The sequence below is a fragment of the Thermobia domestica genome, chromosome 10 (assembly GCF_964235325.1).
Source record: "Thermobia domestica chromosome 10, izTheDome1.hap1.1, whole genome shotgun sequence".
Classification (NCBI taxonomy): Eukaryota; Metazoa; Arthropoda; class Insecta; order Zygentoma; family Lepismatidae; genus Thermobia; species Thermobia domestica.
In genome coordinates, this window is record NC_137463.1 from 111,205,599 (window position 1) to 111,225,816 (window position 20,218).

Here is a 20,218-nt window from a genome sequence, read left to right on the forward strand (position 1 = left end):
CTACAGAACTTTCTTGGTTACCTTTATACATCCTTGCGGGAACCAAAGCAAGATTCGGAAGTTCACTGATGATGAACAAAACCTAGTATGAGCTATAGTTTGCAAAGGACTGTGATTCTCTGTCATTTGGATTGACGTTGTGATTGATTATAACGATAATGTGACTTTCAGCACATACTGCAAATTTTTTACTGTAATCTTGGAACGAATGCGACTGATAGTGGTATTGACTGTAGTGAAGATGGCTTGTCAAAAAGAATAATACGTTTGGATAATAACTAACTTGTAAGCTAAGAAACTTTTTCCAATAACAAAATACAGCCTTCAAGAAAAATAGTATTAAACAGTTATATGCTTTTTTTTTTTTTAAGTAGCTCTGCTTGGCTTATATGGAGGTCTAACCACATGTGCAAAATTTTATTCTGACAGATCTCGGTTTCGAAAATGCCAACTTGATCAGTAGTATCTGCATGTTCAACATATAGGACTTGCAATTTAAAGTTCTTACCTGCTGGTACTTGGGGTAGATCTGTTGAAGTGCCTTTCATATCCTTCTCGGAATGATGAGAGTGCAGGATCCCTTTTGATGGTATCAGGAAGATTGTTCCATATTTGGAGAGCAGCCAATGAGCATGAAGAATCTCGTCTGAAAGCAAGAATAAAGAAAAATAACTGATTACGATGCAATTTTCTCTGACGGCAAATACCTAATGCACCTAATGAAATATGAGGTTCGTACTACTACTACTACAAAATTGAGCTGACCGACGTGGAAATTCAAAGGACTTCCTTCTTTACTTATGAATGACACACAACCATACAGCTTGGGCTAGTGGTAGTATTGACTTTAAATTTCAAAACCGTGCCTTACGATTCTCATCACATTAAACTCCATAGCCCAACTCATAAGTTTGTGCTCGCATAAAGTTACTATCAATTCGCACCATCTTGAAACATCACAAGTTTGCTACGTCGACAGAAGCGGCCAGAGAAAATATTCCACTCCCTTGCCCACATGAAAAGGATGCTGACAATCCCATATACAGTATAAATACAGGGTGGACTATTTATCTTGACTAATAAAAAAGTCGGAAATTTTGTAGCATGTAAATATTCGCAAGGGAACATTGTTTGACATACTCTGTGATACACAAAGTTAACAGTATTGTCAATCCAACATAAAGTTGTATCTTTTCAAACGGCGCCACGTCAAGTTATTACATGTACTACGTCAAATCTACATCTAAACTAAAACTTACATACAATTTTATGCTTATTATACAGTGTTGCAGTCTAAGGACGCTACAGTATTACAAACATCGAAAAAACAAAATTTAGAGGGTTCTACAACAACAAATGTGGAAGTGACCCGGATAGAATGATGCACATCCAAAGTACCTTAGAGTCGAATACTACGATCATCATACGACGTATTTCGAACAAGTGAAAAACAAAAGTTACAAGGAATTGAAAATTTGACTTTTTTGAAACAGTGTTTAGTTAAGTATCACATTAAATTACATAGATAGTTTTCAATAAACAACGATTATAATGGCGTCGAGTAACATCTTCCTCTCTTTTTCTATTTCTTTCTCTGTAACTATTTAGTACAGGGTGCAAATTTCCGGTCGCCATTGGCGACTAGAAGTTTAAAACTGGCGACCACTGTTCAGTAGGAATGGTTTCTGCCTAAAGTAACAGGAATGAGGAGTTTCTGTTTGGCAAGAAAATAATTGTCACTGGGTGAGAGAAAACACGAAATGTGAAGTCTTCACAATGGACACAGAAAGTGAAGTCTTCACAACGTTGTAATTTGCACCCCCTTTCCCACCCTCAATCGAAAACTTCATTATGAGATTCAAAAATTTGTTTCCAATTGTCACTTTTTGTGCTGTTTTACCTGTGAGTACTGCTTCATGTGAGAGAGGCTTCAGCACTCAACAGAATTAAGACTGCCTACAGGAATTCCCTCAAGACTGACACACTCCATGATTTGCTGACAATTTCCATTAATGGTTCTTCACTTTAGGACTGATCCTAAAACTGCAATCGACAACTGGTACTTCAGTGCAGACTAAACAAACGTGAAGTCTTAAGGCAAGATATTTTTTTACATGTATATGTATTGTCGAATTCAAAATTGATTATCCTGAATCTAATTGCCTGGTTTTGAAATGTTACGTCCTGATGTATGTGGGGCTCATAATTTGTACCTGAGAAATACTGGCGACCATCATTTTTGCATTGGCGAGCACGTCTGAGTGAAATTTTGCTCCCTGATTTAGTATTTAGATTTCGGTTTTTCATCGATATTTTCGATGGCGCGATAATTTTACATTTTCGATATTTTTCGATATTTTGTCGATAACGCACAGCCCTAATAGTCCTCCAATTGCACATTATTTATTTATGTATCGCTGGATATAGATTAGTCGTAACCTTATCTTCTTTTCAAGGAAAGAGGAATATTGAAACTCGTTTAAAATAGTAAAAAGAAAACTAAGATAGTTAGTGCACAATTTAATCATAATTATATTTCGTTTCTAGAGTGAAAAACACAACAAAACGCAAAGAAAAAATAAGAATTAGCAATTTCTCCCCTTCACTAATTTTCAGCAAAGATATGACTTTTCCTGTGTTAGTATATATATAAATAATCCATCGGTATCAGTATTTATATATATAATCGTACTTAGGAAACAGATTCGCAGGATTTAAGAGGGGGCCGCGGTGGCTCAGTGGTAGAGCGTTAACCCCTGATGCTTGGGGTCCTGGGTTCGATCCCAGCCCACGTCAAGTGAACTTCGTGGTACACCGTGTGCGTGGGTTTCATCGGAGTTCTCCCGTTTCTTTCCACTTTCTTCATTCCACCAATTCATTCATTTCTTATAATCACCGTCTCCTTTAGCCTAGCCGGCATAACGTGGGACATAAAACTTCACGTCATTCATTTTTTCGCAGGATTTAAGAAAAATAAGCTTTCTTATTAGAGAAACTAGAAAACTGATTTAAATTCAGTTTTCTATTTTAACCGAAGTACACTTGAGGATTTTGACGGAATCCCCTTTGAAACGGCCTTGGACTCTGAGAAACTATTTTCTTATCTTGTATTGCAGAGAATAGGAGTTTGATAAGAATACATAATTAAGTGATACAACTGTTTGGGCTCATATTTATTTGAAAAGACACGCAACACGCTGCTTGACTTTTCGTTAACAATCCTGAGTACCTGAGCAACTTTTAGCCCATTAACACTAGAACGGCGGCTGGGTCATTTTTTACCCATTTCGAACTTTACGTTTTAACAACTTTTCTATTTTCTTACGAATCGGATCGAATTTTTGTGACTTTTACTCGTTCTCTTGAAGAAATATTTGTACTAAGTATCACTCTTATCCACACTTTGCCTTTCGAAATAACAAATAATTATACTAGAACGGCGGCGTGGGTCAATTTTGACCCAACTCTTTTGTAGCATTGTAGCAACACTGCTGGCTAGCGTTTTTACCTTGCGACCGTTCTTTCTCATAATACTCTCCCATTCCACCTCGTGTTCAAGACTAGCTTCTCAGAAATTTTGTCAGTTTAGTTGGAGTTAGTAATACTTTAGAAAGTCTGTTGATTAGGAGAATCTCATTATTTTCGGACTGATGTGCTATTTCAAACATCATTATGAGCAAGAAACTGATGACACTGGATGAAATACTTGCAAATTTCAATTATATAAGTGAGGCCGAGTCCGACGCTGAATGCGTTGATATTTCTTCAGATGAAGAGTACCTGCCGAATAACAACGAATATGATGATTCGGATGAAATACTGAAAAAGGAAGAGATAAGCACAGAAAACCATACTTCTGCAAATAAGCGTCGTAAAATAGGTAAGACTATTATTATTATTATTATTATTATTATTATTATTATTATTATTATTATTATTATTATTATTATTATTATTATTATTATTAAACACAAATTATATGTCTTACATCGTAACAAAATATTCATAATAATTTCAATCATTTTAACAAACAAAATGCAAACAATTCGCATATTATTGTGAAAATATATAGCTAGTGTGTTTTTTTCTGGTATCACTATGTTGAAATGTTTCATGAGAAGACGTTTATAGCACAAATAAATAATAATAAACCACAGCCATATTCGATCCACTATTGGATGACGCCTCTCTCCGGAGGGAGGACTTGGTCTACTGCTCCCACGCTGACCAGACGGGTTGGGACAAGGTTCCTATATACCAGACGGGTTGGGAGAAGAAGGCCGAAGTTCTCACTGTGATCGCCACTATATGACCGCCCCGTTGGTCTAGTGGTGAACGTGGCTGAGCACGGATTGAGGGATCCCGAGTTCAATTTCCGGCGCTGCAAAGAATTCTTAGACTACTAGCATGTGGCGTAACCAGAAATTTCGAACCTACCGAAACCAAAAAGTTTAGAGGTCTAAATGGGAGACAACTTACTTTCTCGTATGTTTCGATAAATTATATTTCAACCAAAGAAGTAGAATCTCTGACGGAGTTGTTCGAAAGAACAGGTAGTTTACCATTCTTTTCATGTCAGAGCTTTCATGATTAGAACCTAGCATATCTTATTTATAAAACAGTCACTCTACTGACTTTTTCTGGTTTGAACTACTGCAAGTTTACGACTGTGTATGCTATTTTAGGTTATGTGTTTCCACAAATGCTGAATAGGGAGAGGAAAGTTATAGAAATGCATAGATGGTATTACAACCATATTAGTAAATATTTTTTGTGTAATACGTCACGTTTTTATTTGCGAAAAATGTTTTTGTATGATCCTTCTCCTTGTAGAGGAGTGACTGAACTTTGTTCTGTGTAAGACTGCAAGTTTAGATGTGTGTAGATTAGGTTAGTTTAGTTCAGTTAGGTCATGTGCTTGAACAAACTATCTAAGAATAATAACTATGTAGGAATTAGAATGATATATAACATTACTATATAATAAACTGACATTGTATACAATACATTCAATAATATCATTCTAATAATATTATATTCATAGAAAATAGCATGTTTCTTAAATTTGTATTATTGGCAAAAAACACATTGATCGATAAATATTAAGCTAGAGTTCAAAGAAGTTTTTTGTTTTATTGAATGAAAGTCACGTTTTATTATGCAATAAATGTTAGTGGTTTAGAATACAAATATTTAATAAAAATGGAATGGGTCATTTTTGACCCACTCCCGCCGTTCTAGGGAGTATCAAAAACACCGCCGTTCTAGTGTTAATTTACACGCAATCATTTGCCTGTTTTCTTGGAAATTAACTGGAATTTCAAGTATATGATTTCACTCATTACTTCTTCAAGTTTAGTCAAAGATTTCTTGCAATGAATTTACATTATATATACACAGGGTGTTCCAAAATGATCTTTCCAACTTTGATCGCGTATAAAGATGCGGTCCGATAGATAGAAAGGTGCGGTTTGCGGCATAATGTTCACACACATCTAATGTTTTGTTCTATAGCAACATTGCTAACAAATCTCTCTTCTTATATATATATATATATATATATATATATATATATATATATTTGTCTTTGCAGGTGGCGCATTGACGAAATTGACTACCCCCGGGAGATGGCACAGTGTATTGATTCAATACTATTGAATGGTGGCTATATATCAAATCTGCCACTCAGGACTAGCGGTGCTTCCGGACGCGCTACTGAAGAACCTCCCCCCCCCGTCGCATCCGAATATCCGGCAGTTGTATACGGTATTCAAGGAAACCGGAAGTGTCATGAAAAGGACGAGTTCTGGGCGTTCGAGCACGAGTGAGGCAGATGTGGAACACGGTGCAACAGGAATTTCTCTGGAGCCCAATCAAATCAGTCCGTCAAGCGTATCGACAGTTGCAGCTACCATCGACCATGGTACACAGCATTTTATCAACTTGACTGAAGGAAGCTGCATGCCTACAAGTTGTAACTGCTGCTTATGCTTCAACCTGATGACAGGCCAAAGCGCAAAGCATTTGTAATTGAGATTCTGAATCACATCGACCAGGTCCCAAACTTTCTGACAAATGTGATATTTTCGAACAAAGTGTGCTTTTATGTTTACGGGATAGACACAATGTCCGGATATGGGGCTTGGAGAGCCCCCATATGAGCCGGGAAATTGTGCGTGGCAGTCCAAAGGTAAACGTGTCTGATGTGGTCTGATCTATGACCACGTGGTGCAGCCTCTTTTCGTTGAAGAAGCATCAATCACCGCGACTGTTTATTTGGACATTTTGGAACAGTTTGCATTTGCACAGGTCGAACACCTGCAATCTGATATCCTGCTGTAGCAGGACGGTCCTCTCCTCACTGGGCCGCGATCGTTAGAAGCGCTTTCGACGACATTTCCAGGTTGCTGAATTGGTCGAGGAGGACCCAATCACCCCACTAAAATTTTTCTTTGGGATTTTGTGAAGGTGGTGGTCTACAAGAGTCAAGCACAGTACCTGCAGGAATTGCGAGCTCGCATCGGCGCAGCACTTGAAAACATTACGGAGTACATGTTAGGCCGGACGTGGGCAGAACTAGATTATCACTTAGATATCCTGCGAGCTACAGATGACGTACACAGTGACCTGTGTTAAACTTCTAGTAAAACTTCATGTGTGTGTGAACATTATGCCGCAAGCAGCACCTTTCTATTTATTCCCATTGCTAATTTACACGCGATCGAAGTTCGAAAGGTCATTTTGGAGCATCCTATATTATATATATATGGCTGCGGTGGCTCAGTGTTAGAGCGCTCACCTCTGGTGCATGGGGTCTCGGGTTCATGCCCTGCTCCCTCCAAGTGAACCTTGTGGTGGACAAACACCGTGTGTGTGAATTTCCTCCGGGTTCTCCCGTTTCCTCCCACTTTCTTCATTCCACCATTTCATTCATTTCTCATAATCACCGTCTCCTTTAGCCTAACCGGCATAACCGTGGGACGTAAAACTCAAATATTTTATTTTTCATATATATATCCCCACATAGTGTTATTGCTAACGCTCTTGCCTTTTCTGAGAGTGGTTCTGAGTTCGATTCCTTCTATAAAAGTTTTACAGGCCATCCATTTTGAGTGGTTTTCCTCATTCATACCAGGCAAAATGCCAGGATGTTACCTAACGTAACGGTCCCAGGCCGCTTCCTTCCTTCTCCATTCCTTTCTTCCTCCCCAATTCCTTGGGCAGTTTGATCGCCGAGGGACGTTACTCCTCATACGTGATGAGCTAACACAGCTATTGGTGCCAAAAGTCCAGAAATCTAAATCCTAATACTAATCCTTAAATTAAATTGATTATTAAAATAATAGAGATCAGAATATCATTTCCACAAAGAAAGAAATATTTAAAAAGATTTGAAGGCAAAGTCAGTAAAATCAAATCATTAAAATTTTAGTATACTCGAATATACAATATACAAAAATAATTCCCCATACAAATCAATGGACAGCTGAAAAAATAAAAATTCTGACACCATTTAATGACTTCAGTTTATGTATCAAACTTTATTTATTCAAAGCATTTTTCCGAATTTCGGAATTTTTCCGAAATCCGGAAAGTAAAATTTCGATCCCGGGAAAATTTTGGCTATCCCTAATTGAGACAAAGTGAGGGGAGAGGAAGTTTAAGCCTGATATAATTAAATTTCCCGGTGGAAACAACTGCAAATACAGCCATGTGATTATAAATAAAATAAATTAATTTAAAGAACTAACCACCTACCTATCGATAATTCCTTCATTCTCATCTGTACTAGAGACCAGCACCACAGGCCGGGCTTGGGCGGGCCGACTCATCTCTTTGGGCTGGGCCGGGCTTGGGCGGACCGACACTGATTTCAAGTCGGGCCGGGCTAGGGCCAATTAATTGCAATTCTTTAATAATCATTCACTTTCTTTAAACAATAATTAGAATAAAGGCAAACGTTGAAGAAGTGTGCCCTTGAAAAATGTTACAAAATGAGACTTAAAATTTTTCGGGCCCGGGCCGGGCTTGGGCCAAGAATTTTAAAAAACTTATCGGGCCGGGCCGGGCCGGGCTCGGGCCGAAAATCTCCAAAACTTTTCGGGCCCGGACTGGGCCGGGCCTAGGTACATTCGGGCTGGATTGGGCTCGGGCCAAAAATTCGGCCCGTGCAGGTCTCTAATCTGTACGTGTAATTAAAATTGTTTCACGTTGTTGATAAAGTATTAAAATATCCTATGAACTATTATGAACTAACAGCTTTTAAAAAGGGAGATAAATGACGATTTGAAATTTAAAAAAAAACTGTAATAAATAAATAAATTAAAATTAGATAGATAAATTGGAATCTTTTTAAAATGGGGATCAATGATAAGCAACACGTGAATGATACTGACCTTACGTAAACTTGCGAAAGCTTTCGTTTCCGAGTGTGACTCATTTGACGGCTGAGCCTTCGCTTAGAAAGGCAACCCATTCTGTTTCCTCTGGCTGATAGCTTTTTGAGTTGCGCGCTCGGCAGATGATATAGAACTGATTGTTTCTGCGAGACTCAAGCCACCAGAGTAAACTAGAATAAATTGGATTTCTGCAGATGGTATTATGTTTTTAACTTTCTATATTTAGTATTAATGAATACATAAATAACATGTAAACAGATATTATACGGATATAGATGCACGTGACTAAGGAAAGTAAAAGAGAAGGAATTTTCCGATCAGTTCTTCAAGGGCTGACCAAGGAGACTGACTCAGGAAGTACCCTTCATTTGCATAAAACACTTTTACCTGAGGTCTACCAAAAGGATAAAAAATAATTTGAATAATGCAGACGGTAGTTCATTAAGTCCGGTGCGGATTTAAAAGATAAATAAGTATACACGACTTATATACAGTACGTAGTTTACTAATAGCCTACATGCTTGACTTCCACATGCCCAATCAAAAAATGGAATAGGCTATAATTTCTTTAGACTCAAGACATATAGATAGTCGCTAAGTTACGTAAATACGATATATATAAGGTCATCCTTATATAAGAAATTCCTAATATGAGTAAAATTTACAAGTAATATGAGTAAAATGAGTAATTTACATCTGAAGAAACTAGTACTATTAAATTTCTGAAGTCTATTTTGCCCACGAGAAGAGGAGACGAGACAAAATTTTCGTCGTCCAAGATATGAGCCGAGATAGAGCTATTCTAATAGAAACAAATATACTTGTTTGGGACAAGAAAGCATTTTCACTCCTTTTTGAGGTTAGACAGCTTGAAATCTCGTCTTCTGGGCAACACTAATTTTAGGAGCAATCTCGTAGGTGAGATGTGAACTAGTTACGTATCACCGTTACACTATGATTATTATATTTTTTCACTTTAACGTTCTACGATTATGCCCGTTAGGCTAAGGGAGAGAATGATAAAGCATGTGAATGATGGAAAAATTGGTGGAATGAGAATGTGGAAGGAAACGGGACAAAACCCACGGACACGATGTTTTCCCCCAAAACTAACTTAGGCGGGGATCGAACCAGGGATCCCACTCACCAGAGAAAAGCGCTCTATCACTGAGCCACAGTTGAGTTGAGTTGATTTTAAGTTTAACATCCCGTTCAGCAGCGAGGCTATATGAGACGTGGACCTGCTGATTAACGTGGAATCCGAACCACATGAACTCTCGCCGGAAATCAAACCTGGGTCTCCCACACCAAAGGCGCGGACGCTAACCGCTTAGCCACGAAGCAGCTCCACTGAGCCACAGTGTCATTATTATTATTATTATTATTATTATTATTATTATTATTATTATTATTATTATTATTATTATTATTATTATTATTACCATCGACGTTGTGGGAATATGAAGATCTGTATCCTATTTATACAGCATATTATGTAGTTGAGTTTTTGCATTACAGTATTATTAAACATTTTTTTTCATTTTTACATATTTTCTTACGTTTGCAGCAAACCTGAGGTCATGGTAAAATTTCAATTTAAGTTAAATTTCGAAGTACGCAAAAGAGTCCTATTACAGGTAAACTTTTACACGTGTGCGTTTACTGTAGAAAAGAAAATTTTAATCGTTTGTAATTCCTTACGAATAGTACTGATAAAATCTTTCGGCTTCAGTTCTGTGTTTCACTATGTAAAACAAATTAAATCTTTAATACCCTACGCGTTATGTCCTTTAGGCCAAAAAGACAGATCATTAATAAAAGTGAACGATTATGAAAGAATTGGTAGAATTAGAATGCGGGAGGAAGCAGGAGAACTACGAGAAAACACACGAACATGTCTAATAGAAAATTCATCATTTAAGATCGAACTAGAGACCCATTGTGACAGCTGTGAGCACTACCACTGAGCCACCATATTCCCATTCGTTTCTGATATTTCAATTTTCGCATAATAGCAATAATCTCTCGTATCGCTTCATAATCGTGAATAAACACTAAAACATCATGAGTAAAGCTGGTACGGAACGGCTCTTCTATATCACGAGTATTCATTGTTATCAGAACCAAGCACAGAGATGATGTTCTATAGGGAGAGTTCAGAAGGTTTTTCGCCGTATATATGACAATTTTCTATTTGGTGCTGCCACTTGGTGTATCATACTGGAATTATGGATTTGCTGCTGGGAGCAGTGTTGTGTCTGACGCTGACCTTATAGATGCGTGAGTGTTGGTAGTGAGTGTTATCAAATGGCGCTGAAAATCAACCTGTTTTGGGAGGGTTATATACTGGCCCTTTTCCATGCTAAGTTTTCGTACGTACGCATTGTGAAATAGTGTCGGGAGAATGAATTGACACTCGATTGACTACTGTGAAAACTATTGCGGCCCGTTCCACACAAGCTCCCTTTGTGAAACATTCACCCACGAAAACCACCAGGAGAAGGGCAGCAAGCGAAGTGAGACCCATAGTGCCAAAGGGGGATCCGTCAATTGGCGTGTCAAGAAAATTGTGATATTGGTCACAAATTCTATCTCGCAACGCCAACTGCAAACAAAACAATTCGCAAGCGTCTCAGGACGAAGTGTGTACGGGAGATCAATATACATTACCTGCTACCGCGTCACATTTCTTGACTACCTACTGATCGAGAATTTCTTACGAAGAAAACGTGTTGCCAATTAACATATTTAAAAAGTAATAATACAGTTGCATGTTAGATCCTTTTCAATTTTGCAGTATCATTTGTTTTAACATAAATTAATGTATCTGGGGTTGGACAAAAAAATCTAAAACGTTTGCAAAACTGTGAAAATCAAACCTAACATGGTGTGGGGCCTCCTTTTGGGTTCAAAACAGCTTGGATCCGACGTGGAATGGACGTATACAGCTCCTGAATCGTGGTGTGTGGAATTTTGTACCATTGTTTCTCCAAAACATGCTCCAGTTCCTTCAGGGATGCTGGTGGAGGACAATGAGACCGAACACGTCTTTCTAACTCAGACCACAATGGCTCAATGATGTTCAGATCTGGTGATTGTGGGACCCAGGGGAGGTGTGATAGCTCCTGGTCATGCTCCTCAAACCATGATTTCACCGTTTTTGCAGCGTGACAGGGTGCCAAATCATCTTGGTAGATGCCATCGCCATCAAGGAACCATATTTGGGCCCTGGGTAGAACCTGGTCCTCCAAAATGGCCTCATGCGCCTTAGCATTCATCATTCCATGCAGGGCTATGATGGGACCTGCAGAAAACCACGATATCACTGCCCACACTGTAACAGAACCACCCCATGCTTTACAGTTGGGAGCAGACAGTCTGTATCATAGGCCTACGACGGTATTCTCCATACGTAAACACGACCGGTTGTTGGAAACAAGGTGAAGATCGACTCATCGGACCACATTACGTGTTTCCACTGCTCATGAGTCCACGCCCTGTGGTCCTTGCACCACTGGATACGCCTCTTCGCATTTACTGCTGTGAACAGGGGTTTGACGATAGCGGCCCAGCCATGAATTTTCATTTTATGAAGATCCTGTCGCACTGTTTTCGATGAAACCTGGTTATGTAGGCCGGAATTGAGTTCAGACGTAATTTTCATTGCAGTGGTCTTCTTTTTAGCTGCTACAATCAGTTTTAATTCCCTCCAGTCCCTATCTGACAGGATTGTCTTTCGACCACTGTGTTGCTTTGCAGACGTTGTTTGCCCATGAATTGTGTATGCCCCCGTGACATTGGACACAGTGCCTTTCCATACCCCCACAATGTTCGCCACTGTTGCCACTGAAGCTCCAACCAGACGGGCACCAACCTTCATGCCTCTTTGGAAGTCTGTTAGGTCGCCCATTTTAACGCACCACTTTCACACCTCGACACTCACAGGTGAACTGGTTACTGCTGACGGAAGAGGAAGGTCTACATAACACAATGAAAACTAAAAACGATCGGCAACCGCAACATGTGTTGTACAGTGGAGGGCCAAACTTACGTGTCCTGTATGAAGTTTTTAGATTTTTTTTCTCTCTACCCCTGTAGTTGCATGTTAGATCCTTTTCAATTTTGCAGTATCATTTGTTTTAACATAAATTAATGTATCTACGATTGTTAGATTTATCTGGACACTTTATCGAATGGGAACGCTAATCATCAATAAATGAGGAAGCAATTCAGATAAATAAGGAGATACTGAAAAGATGGTATCATGTCTGTTTTAAGTATAGCTATAAAAACAACAATACCGGCAAATGAAAGATCATACTACTACTATTACTACTACTACTACTGCTACTAATAATAATAATTTTCCATAGAGGAAAAAATGAAATCTTTAAGTTTTACGTCCCACGGTTATGCCGGTTAGGCTAAAGGAGACAGTGATGATGAGAGATGAGTGAAATGGTGGAATGAAGAAAGTGGGAGGAAACGGGAGAACCCCGAGAAAACCCACGAGCACGTTTCCATAGAGGAGTAACAGAATTTTTCCAACACTGCCTTCCTTTTTACCCATAATATTAGCGCACTGCTTTGACAGAGTTTAGGTGTTTTGATCGCTAAAAATGTGCTCTATTACGGAAATAATTGTATTAGTCACGCAAGTGCAGTACGTTCACCTGTCCTTATAAAGTTCCAGGAGAGTTTTAACTAGTTCCACATAAATAATATCCTATGATAGGAATTTAGCCTATCTTATCTGCACTGATTATTTTCGAGAAATTAGCAATTGAGTTGAAAATAAATTGTGTGTTCATTAAGACTTTATTTCTTATGCTTTTCTAGCTTAAGTGTCTTAGTTGCATTCATTCATTACGACTTTTTTGAATTCTAATGGATCCTAATAGATAGACTATGAAGATTTTTTTTAAATGTAAAAAGTCTGTCAGATAATATGTGCCAAATGCTATTATATAAAGTAACTGTTGTTTTCAAGACTTTTCATGTAGTGGAGAAATTTGAGTGGCCGTCAGTTATGACGTCGTAAAGTGCGCATTCACATTTTTTTAAGCCTACAAGAGAAAGCTTAGAAGCAGTTATTAGTTCATTTGATATGATTTTGTAGATAGCACCTGGTTCACTTTCCAGTTTCTTTATATTCTTCATTAAGTTACTCTCTAAAAAACTGGAGACACGGTGGCTCAGAGGTGGAGCACTTGGTAGAGCTCTGGTGCGTGGAGTCCCTGGTTCGATCCCCGGCAAAATAAAGTTGTAGTGGCAACATCGTGTTCGTGGATTTTTTTTGGGGGGGGGTACTCCCGTTTCGTCCTACATTCTCATTCCACCCATTCTTCTACCATCATTCACTTGCCTTAACCCTTTGACTACCATTATTTTTTAAATGTGAACGTCGTTTTATATGTACGACTCCTTTAATGTCGGATACTCCTGATATCTGTATAAAGTTTTGGAAACTAAACACAGTCTCCTGATCACATCTGAACTGATGGGAGAACAACTTAAACTGGGATGGGGATGCATTGTTTTTTATAATTTTCTCAAAAGAAATTCTGGCGTGTGGACTAACACTGTGCTCGTGGGTTTTCTCGGGGTTCTCCCGTTTCATCCCACTTTCTTCATTCTTCCATTTCACTCATTTCTCATTATCACCGTCTCTTTTAGTCTAACCGGCATAAACGTGGGACGTAAAACTTAAAGATTTCATTTTTTTTAAAACAAATTTCCAACGATGTTTGAATTATTCGCATGGGACACACGTATCCCGTTGGTAGTCAAAGGGTTAATCATAAGTCTACCTTAGCCTAAAGGATATAATCATGGGATGTTAAACTGAAATATTTAATTTCATTCCATTTTTTAAAAATACTAAAAATAGGGGGGACGGTAGCGAAAACCCTTAAGGGTATGTTGCCAAGTCAATCCGTCATTTTTACAATTTTATAACAAGAAAATCAAAATATAAAAGACAAAACAGTTCAGTATTACAGAATGAATTATGAAAAGTAATTAGTATATTACATATATCGTTATCGGCCCTACACTTTCCGTGTATCCGTCCGTCCGGGACACAAAAAGCTCAAGAACTACTTGAAGTGTGAAACACCACTGTTGGCCAAGACGTAGAAGGGGTCGAAAGTTATGAACTTTAAACTCGCTGATAGATGTGATATTTAAACCGGAAGTGGTAGAGACTAAGCTTTTTCCCCCCCGTAACGTTGATCGCTATGGAGTAAAGACGGTAACAGATAGCGGAATGCAGTTTTCCTGTATTCGATTAAACGTCCCAACAATATTTTCCATCAACATTCTAATTGGAAGGGTTAGTACTTCCACGTGCGGCTTCAATATTAATGGAGAAAGTATCATGCCATGCAAACCAAACTTTTTATGACATTGCTACTTCTTAAACTGTAAGTTTATTTTAGAAAAAGAAATCCTTAACGAATTTTTTATGTATCCTGGATATAATGAGACCTTTTCCAAGTTAGGTGCCACCCCGGCATTTGCCTGGTGTGAATGAGAAAAATCCAGGAAAACCTCATTCAGGATGGCTGGCCTGAAAAAGCTTTTTACACTTTTTCGACCGAGTGTCCCCACAGGGAATCGAACTTGGTACCTCTCTCGCAACGTAGGTTGGCGACTACGGTACGTGGGGCCACTCGTATTATGCAAAGAATTGCACATATTATTATTATTATTATTATTATTATTATTATTATTATTATTATTATTATTATTATTATTATTATTATTATTATTATTATTAAGCAATTGCTCAAAAATATTTAACAAACAGCTTCTTTCTAAATAGATTAACACATAAAATGTTCACAACTAATATATCAGAACTCGCCGAAGTTTCTGGATCTGCTCACAAATTTCCAAACTGGCGAACCGTTTTGAGGAGGAATCCGTTTACTACTTTGTCAATATCAACACGGTGACTTTCTTGGCTTTCAGCGCTCAAGACTGAGAAACAACTCAATCATTTGCGACACTATAAAACGAATATACACTGACCAGCCATAACATAATGACCACCTACTTAATATCTGCTATATCTACTTTTGGCTCGCAGAACAGCAGCAATGCATTTTGGCATGGAAACAATGAGACCTTGGTAGGTGCCTGCTGCCTACTCTTATCACCAGCAGACTTTAAAATGTTAGTGAGAGATGATTATCAAAACAATGACAACACCAAAAAAATGCAATTAATCTCCTTAGTAAGACCGTTGCTAGCCTGCAGAAGAGTTCTGATTCGTCATGAACAGAGACACATAGGTTATGAATGGTTCCCAGAGGAATACTGTACCATTCCTCATCCAGTGCGACACTCAATTCCGTCAGCGAGTATGAAGAAGAATATCTGCTCTGGAATCTGAGCTCCAGAACTGATCACAAGTATGCAATAATACAGAGATATGTGTTATCCAAGTGAGATTATTGTCCTTTATCCCGACGTTCATGAAATCAAGCTCCACAGCTTCATCAAAGTCAACTCACGCATTATCATCTAAGAAAATTATGTCATTCGCTGTAAACAGCACCTGGACTATAGGATTCACGTGTTTATATAAAATGTTTCCATAATCACTAGTAGTAATGCGTTCTGTGAACATAATCACTGGATCCACAGAATACCAAGAAATTGTGGCCTATAGCACCACACAGCCACCTGTTTCACGGCAAGGAAGAGAAAGTTCGGAGTAGAGTATTCTTTGCGGATTTACTATTACACGAACATCATGGATGTTGGAAATAAGTTGAAAGAGGACTCATTGGTCCACATTACGCGTTTCCGATCATAAATAGTTCACTTTGCATGTTTTCGGCACTCTTGTTGCATTGTTGGCGGTGATCAGCGGTTTGGAACTTATAAACCAACCACGGATGTTTAGGTTATGCAACTCATGGGCAGATAGTGATTGTTACAATAGATGTACCACATGCTCATTGAATTCCGTAATCACTTTGTACGCTCTTCGGTGACAATCACTTGGTATGGTCCTTGGTGACAATCACTTGGTACGGTCCTTGGTGACAATCACCTGGTACGGCCATTGGTGACAATCACCTGGTACGGCCATTGGTGACAATCACCTGGTACGGCCATTGGTGACAATCACCTGGTACGGCCATTGGTAACAATCACTTGGTACGGTTCTTGGTGACAGTCTTCAGTGCTCTGCGAACTCTAGCATTAAAGCTTCTCTTCTGTCCAGTATTATTATTTGCCGATATCTTTTTTTCTGGTATGAGTTCTTTAAGTCATCATCATTTCGGACATTGATCCTTATGACACCTTAAGTTGGAACAAGTAGCCTTGCACACAGAATTTAACCTATTCAGAAGTTTCCTGTTCTACAACACCCCGAGTACCAACTTCGACCCTCCCCATCTACCCTGGCTGGCGTAATTGCAAACTAGTTATATCCATATTTCATTATTTTAATGATCATTAGTATAATCAATACGTTTTTCGGTGTATGCACTATATTATTTCAGTTGTTGCCTGAGATATTACACTGTGTGTATTAATAACAATCACTATTCTCTCAATTTTCTCGAGCATGCCAGACTTGAATGAATTATTAAACTACTTCACGTAATTGCATGCCTTTAAAAATCAAGCAACTGTAAGGTAGAATTCTAGATGGAACAAAACTGCAGTATATGCAAGTATGGACTAATGTGGGGTTTACAGTCCACGAAGACTATAGTCGGATATTCACCCCGAAATATCAGTAACTCGAGATTTCTAGACAGTACTTCGCTCCTTCCTAATTCAATGTCCCAATTGTTTAACGATGCTGAGTCGAAACAGGCAATCAAACTTGGAGCGAAGGAAACAAAAGGCACATATGTTAGGTTTTCGTTCAGAATTTAAAAGAATACACCTAGATATACAGCTTGAGGAAAACTCCCTCCCTCTCTCTCTCTCTCTCTCTCTCTCTCTCTCTCTCTCTCTCACACACACACACACACACACACATATATATAAAGGAGGAAAACTCCTACATTTTATTTATTACTTTTCCTGTACTCGTTCTTTCGTGATTTAGGAAAAAGAAATAAAAAATAATAATAAAAAGAAGTCTTGAACGTTTAAAGTCCAGTAAGAAATACCTATCAGGGTCATTTCCTTTCATCATTTTGTCGTGTTGTCCACGTGCTCTAAACCGAATGTTATTTTCCCTTCGTGTACAATGAATCCGGATAATATCGGCGCCAACCAGATACAACTGCAAATAGTAACAGATCAAATAAAGGTTTACAATATGTTATACAACATCTGATAGACTCTTATAGAGAGAGCATAACTGATTCTTATTTACGGCATCTTTATCAATCTGTCGCTCTATCATTTTTTCCTTCGAACTTAAGTTATGTTTGAAACTCGTAAATGACTCATAAGGTAATGTCTTTTAAGTACTGCTTAGCTTAGCTATTGACGTTTACAAGATATTTAACTTGTAAACTCCGATACTAAAATATTTGAACCAAATAATTGTTCCAAATAAATTATTGTTCAATGCGAAACGAGAAGTCCATTCTTAAATTCGCGAAGAGATGAGGAACGTGAGAATTTTCATCCGTTTTTGAATCGAAGTGAAATTTCACGAGTTCCGTGGACAAAACTAGTTCACTCAAGTCTTAGTTCTCCAACACACTGTTGGGTGTTCCATTCTTCGTAGTATATAAAGTATAAAATTGATAGTGATTCTAAATACAAGGAAAAAGCATTTATCAGTTTCAAGATACACATTAGCAGGAGCGCACCCACGGGGAGTCCATCAGGTCCGACACCTCAAAAACTTCCTAACTCAAAACACATTTGTACACTTTACCAATCAAACTATACATTTTAACAGGCAAATGATTGATATAGCATGAAATCTGATCTTATACTTCATTTGTACCCTTTCTTCTATAAAAAACGCGTTACCGAGTTTCTTCCAAACACCTTTTCGGGGAGGCATTGCCTCCCCCGGAGGAGCCCAAAATAATACGTCTATAATATAATAATAAACAAAATAGTACCAGCAGTGCCCTACCCGGAACATTGAATTTATATATATATATACAGGGTGGTTCAGTAATGTTGGACAGCCCTGAATAAATCGGAAACCAGAAGAGATATTAGCAAGAGTGTGGTGGATCCAGATACTTGTGGAAGGGGGACGTCTTTTGAGGTACCACACAATGTTACCAGGTCAACAGTGTTGCCAGCTCAGTACAAAGTTGTGTTTTTTTAAATGGAACATATAGAAGTTTATGCCATCAAAAGAATTAGTACAGAATGTGAATACCAACAAGCGAAAGCGCATCTGTCAGTGTTGCCAAATAAGGAAGTTATAAAGCTTCAAAGATCAATAAATTAAAGTGTCCGTAGAGCAAAACTAGCAAAAAGGGAAGAAAAATAATACTACGGAATGAAAAGAAGTAACCGAAAGAGTAAACCAAAGAACGCACAGCATCCAGTGAGTAACAGGGTTGCCAAAGCAAAGGGGGAAAAATTGAAAATTTTGCAGTTGCTATAGGAGGAAAAGTGCCCATATGACATAATGCTGGAAACACCATAGAAAGTCTATGTAAGAGTCAGGAATCCTAATCGCGTTTGTTCGAAAGCGATATCTCTAACCGTTTTCGAGATACACCAAAGGTGTGCGGAGTTTGCAACACTGCATAATTAATTTGACGATTAGACCCGTGTAGTTCTTACATTTTGTTGGGCGTATCATTTTCATTACTCGTTCCTGTAGTTTGGAGGGCAAGGGAATTATTATGCAGTGTTGCAAACTCCGCACACCTTTGGTGTATCTCGAAAACGGTTAGAGATATCGCTTTCGAACAAACGCGATTAGGATTCCTGACTCTTACATAGACTTTCTATGGTGTTTCCAGCATTATGTCATATGGGCACTTTTCCTCCTATAGCAACTGCAAAATTTTCAATTTTTCCTCCTTTGCTTTGGCAACCCTGTTACTCACTGGATGCTGTGCGTTCTTTGGTTTACTCTTTCGGTTACTCCTTTTCATTCCGTAGTATTATTTTTCTTGCCTTTTTGCTAGTTTTGCCCTACGGACACTTTAATTTCTTGTTCTTTGAAGCTTTATAACTTCCTTATTTGGCAACACTGACAGATGCGCTTTCGCTTGTTGGTATTCACATTCTGTACTAATTCTTTTGATGGCATAAACTTCTATATGTTCCATTTAAAAAAATACAACTTTGTACTGAGCTGGCAACACTGTTGACCTGGTAACATTGTGTGGTACCTCAAAAGACGTCCCCCTTCCACAAGTATCTGGATCCACCAAATTCTTGCTAATATCTCTTCTGGTTTCCGATTTATTCAGGGCTGTCCAACATTACTGAACCACCCTGTATATATATATATATATATATATATATATATATATATATATATATATATATATATATATATATATATATATATATATATGTATGTATGTGTGTGTGTGTGTGTGTGTGTGTGTGTACACACATGTCCAAAATTATTGTCACATGTGTATAAATGCGTTGTTGTAGGAATATAATTTGATAAAGAATTCGCCCGGTATTTCTTATAATGTTAGTATGTGTACAATTGGCAAAGACATGTATGTGGCAAATTTCATGTCAAAAGAGCCGTAAATAAAACCAATAGAACGAAAATAAAACTTTCTTGTCCATTTAGCAACATTTTGTTTTACTCATTCTAATTTTCGTACTTGTAATTCTTTTCCTATGAAATTTACCAAAAATATACATTTCCCAATTATAGACATAGTATCAGT

At 38.1% G+C, this 20,218-nt stretch overlaps 1 protein-coding gene across 3 annotated transcripts in view; it reads right to left on the reverse strand.

The window, feature by feature from the left end:
• Positions 1 to 20,218, reverse strand: part of LOC145662657 (P protein-like) — a 115,017-nt gene that overhangs the window by 81,328 nt on the left and 13,471 nt on the right. For 2 of the 3 annotated variants that reach the window (XM_081728452.1, XM_081728451.1), the window contains exon 3: positions 509 to 646. In XM_081728452.1, the coding sequence (XP_081584578.1) occupies positions 509 to 646 (138 nt within the window). Of the gene's footprint in view, positions 1 to 508; positions 647 to 8,396; positions 8,541 to 20,218 lie in introns of those variants that run through there. The other variant, XM_081728453.1, reaches the window with a different exon arrangement.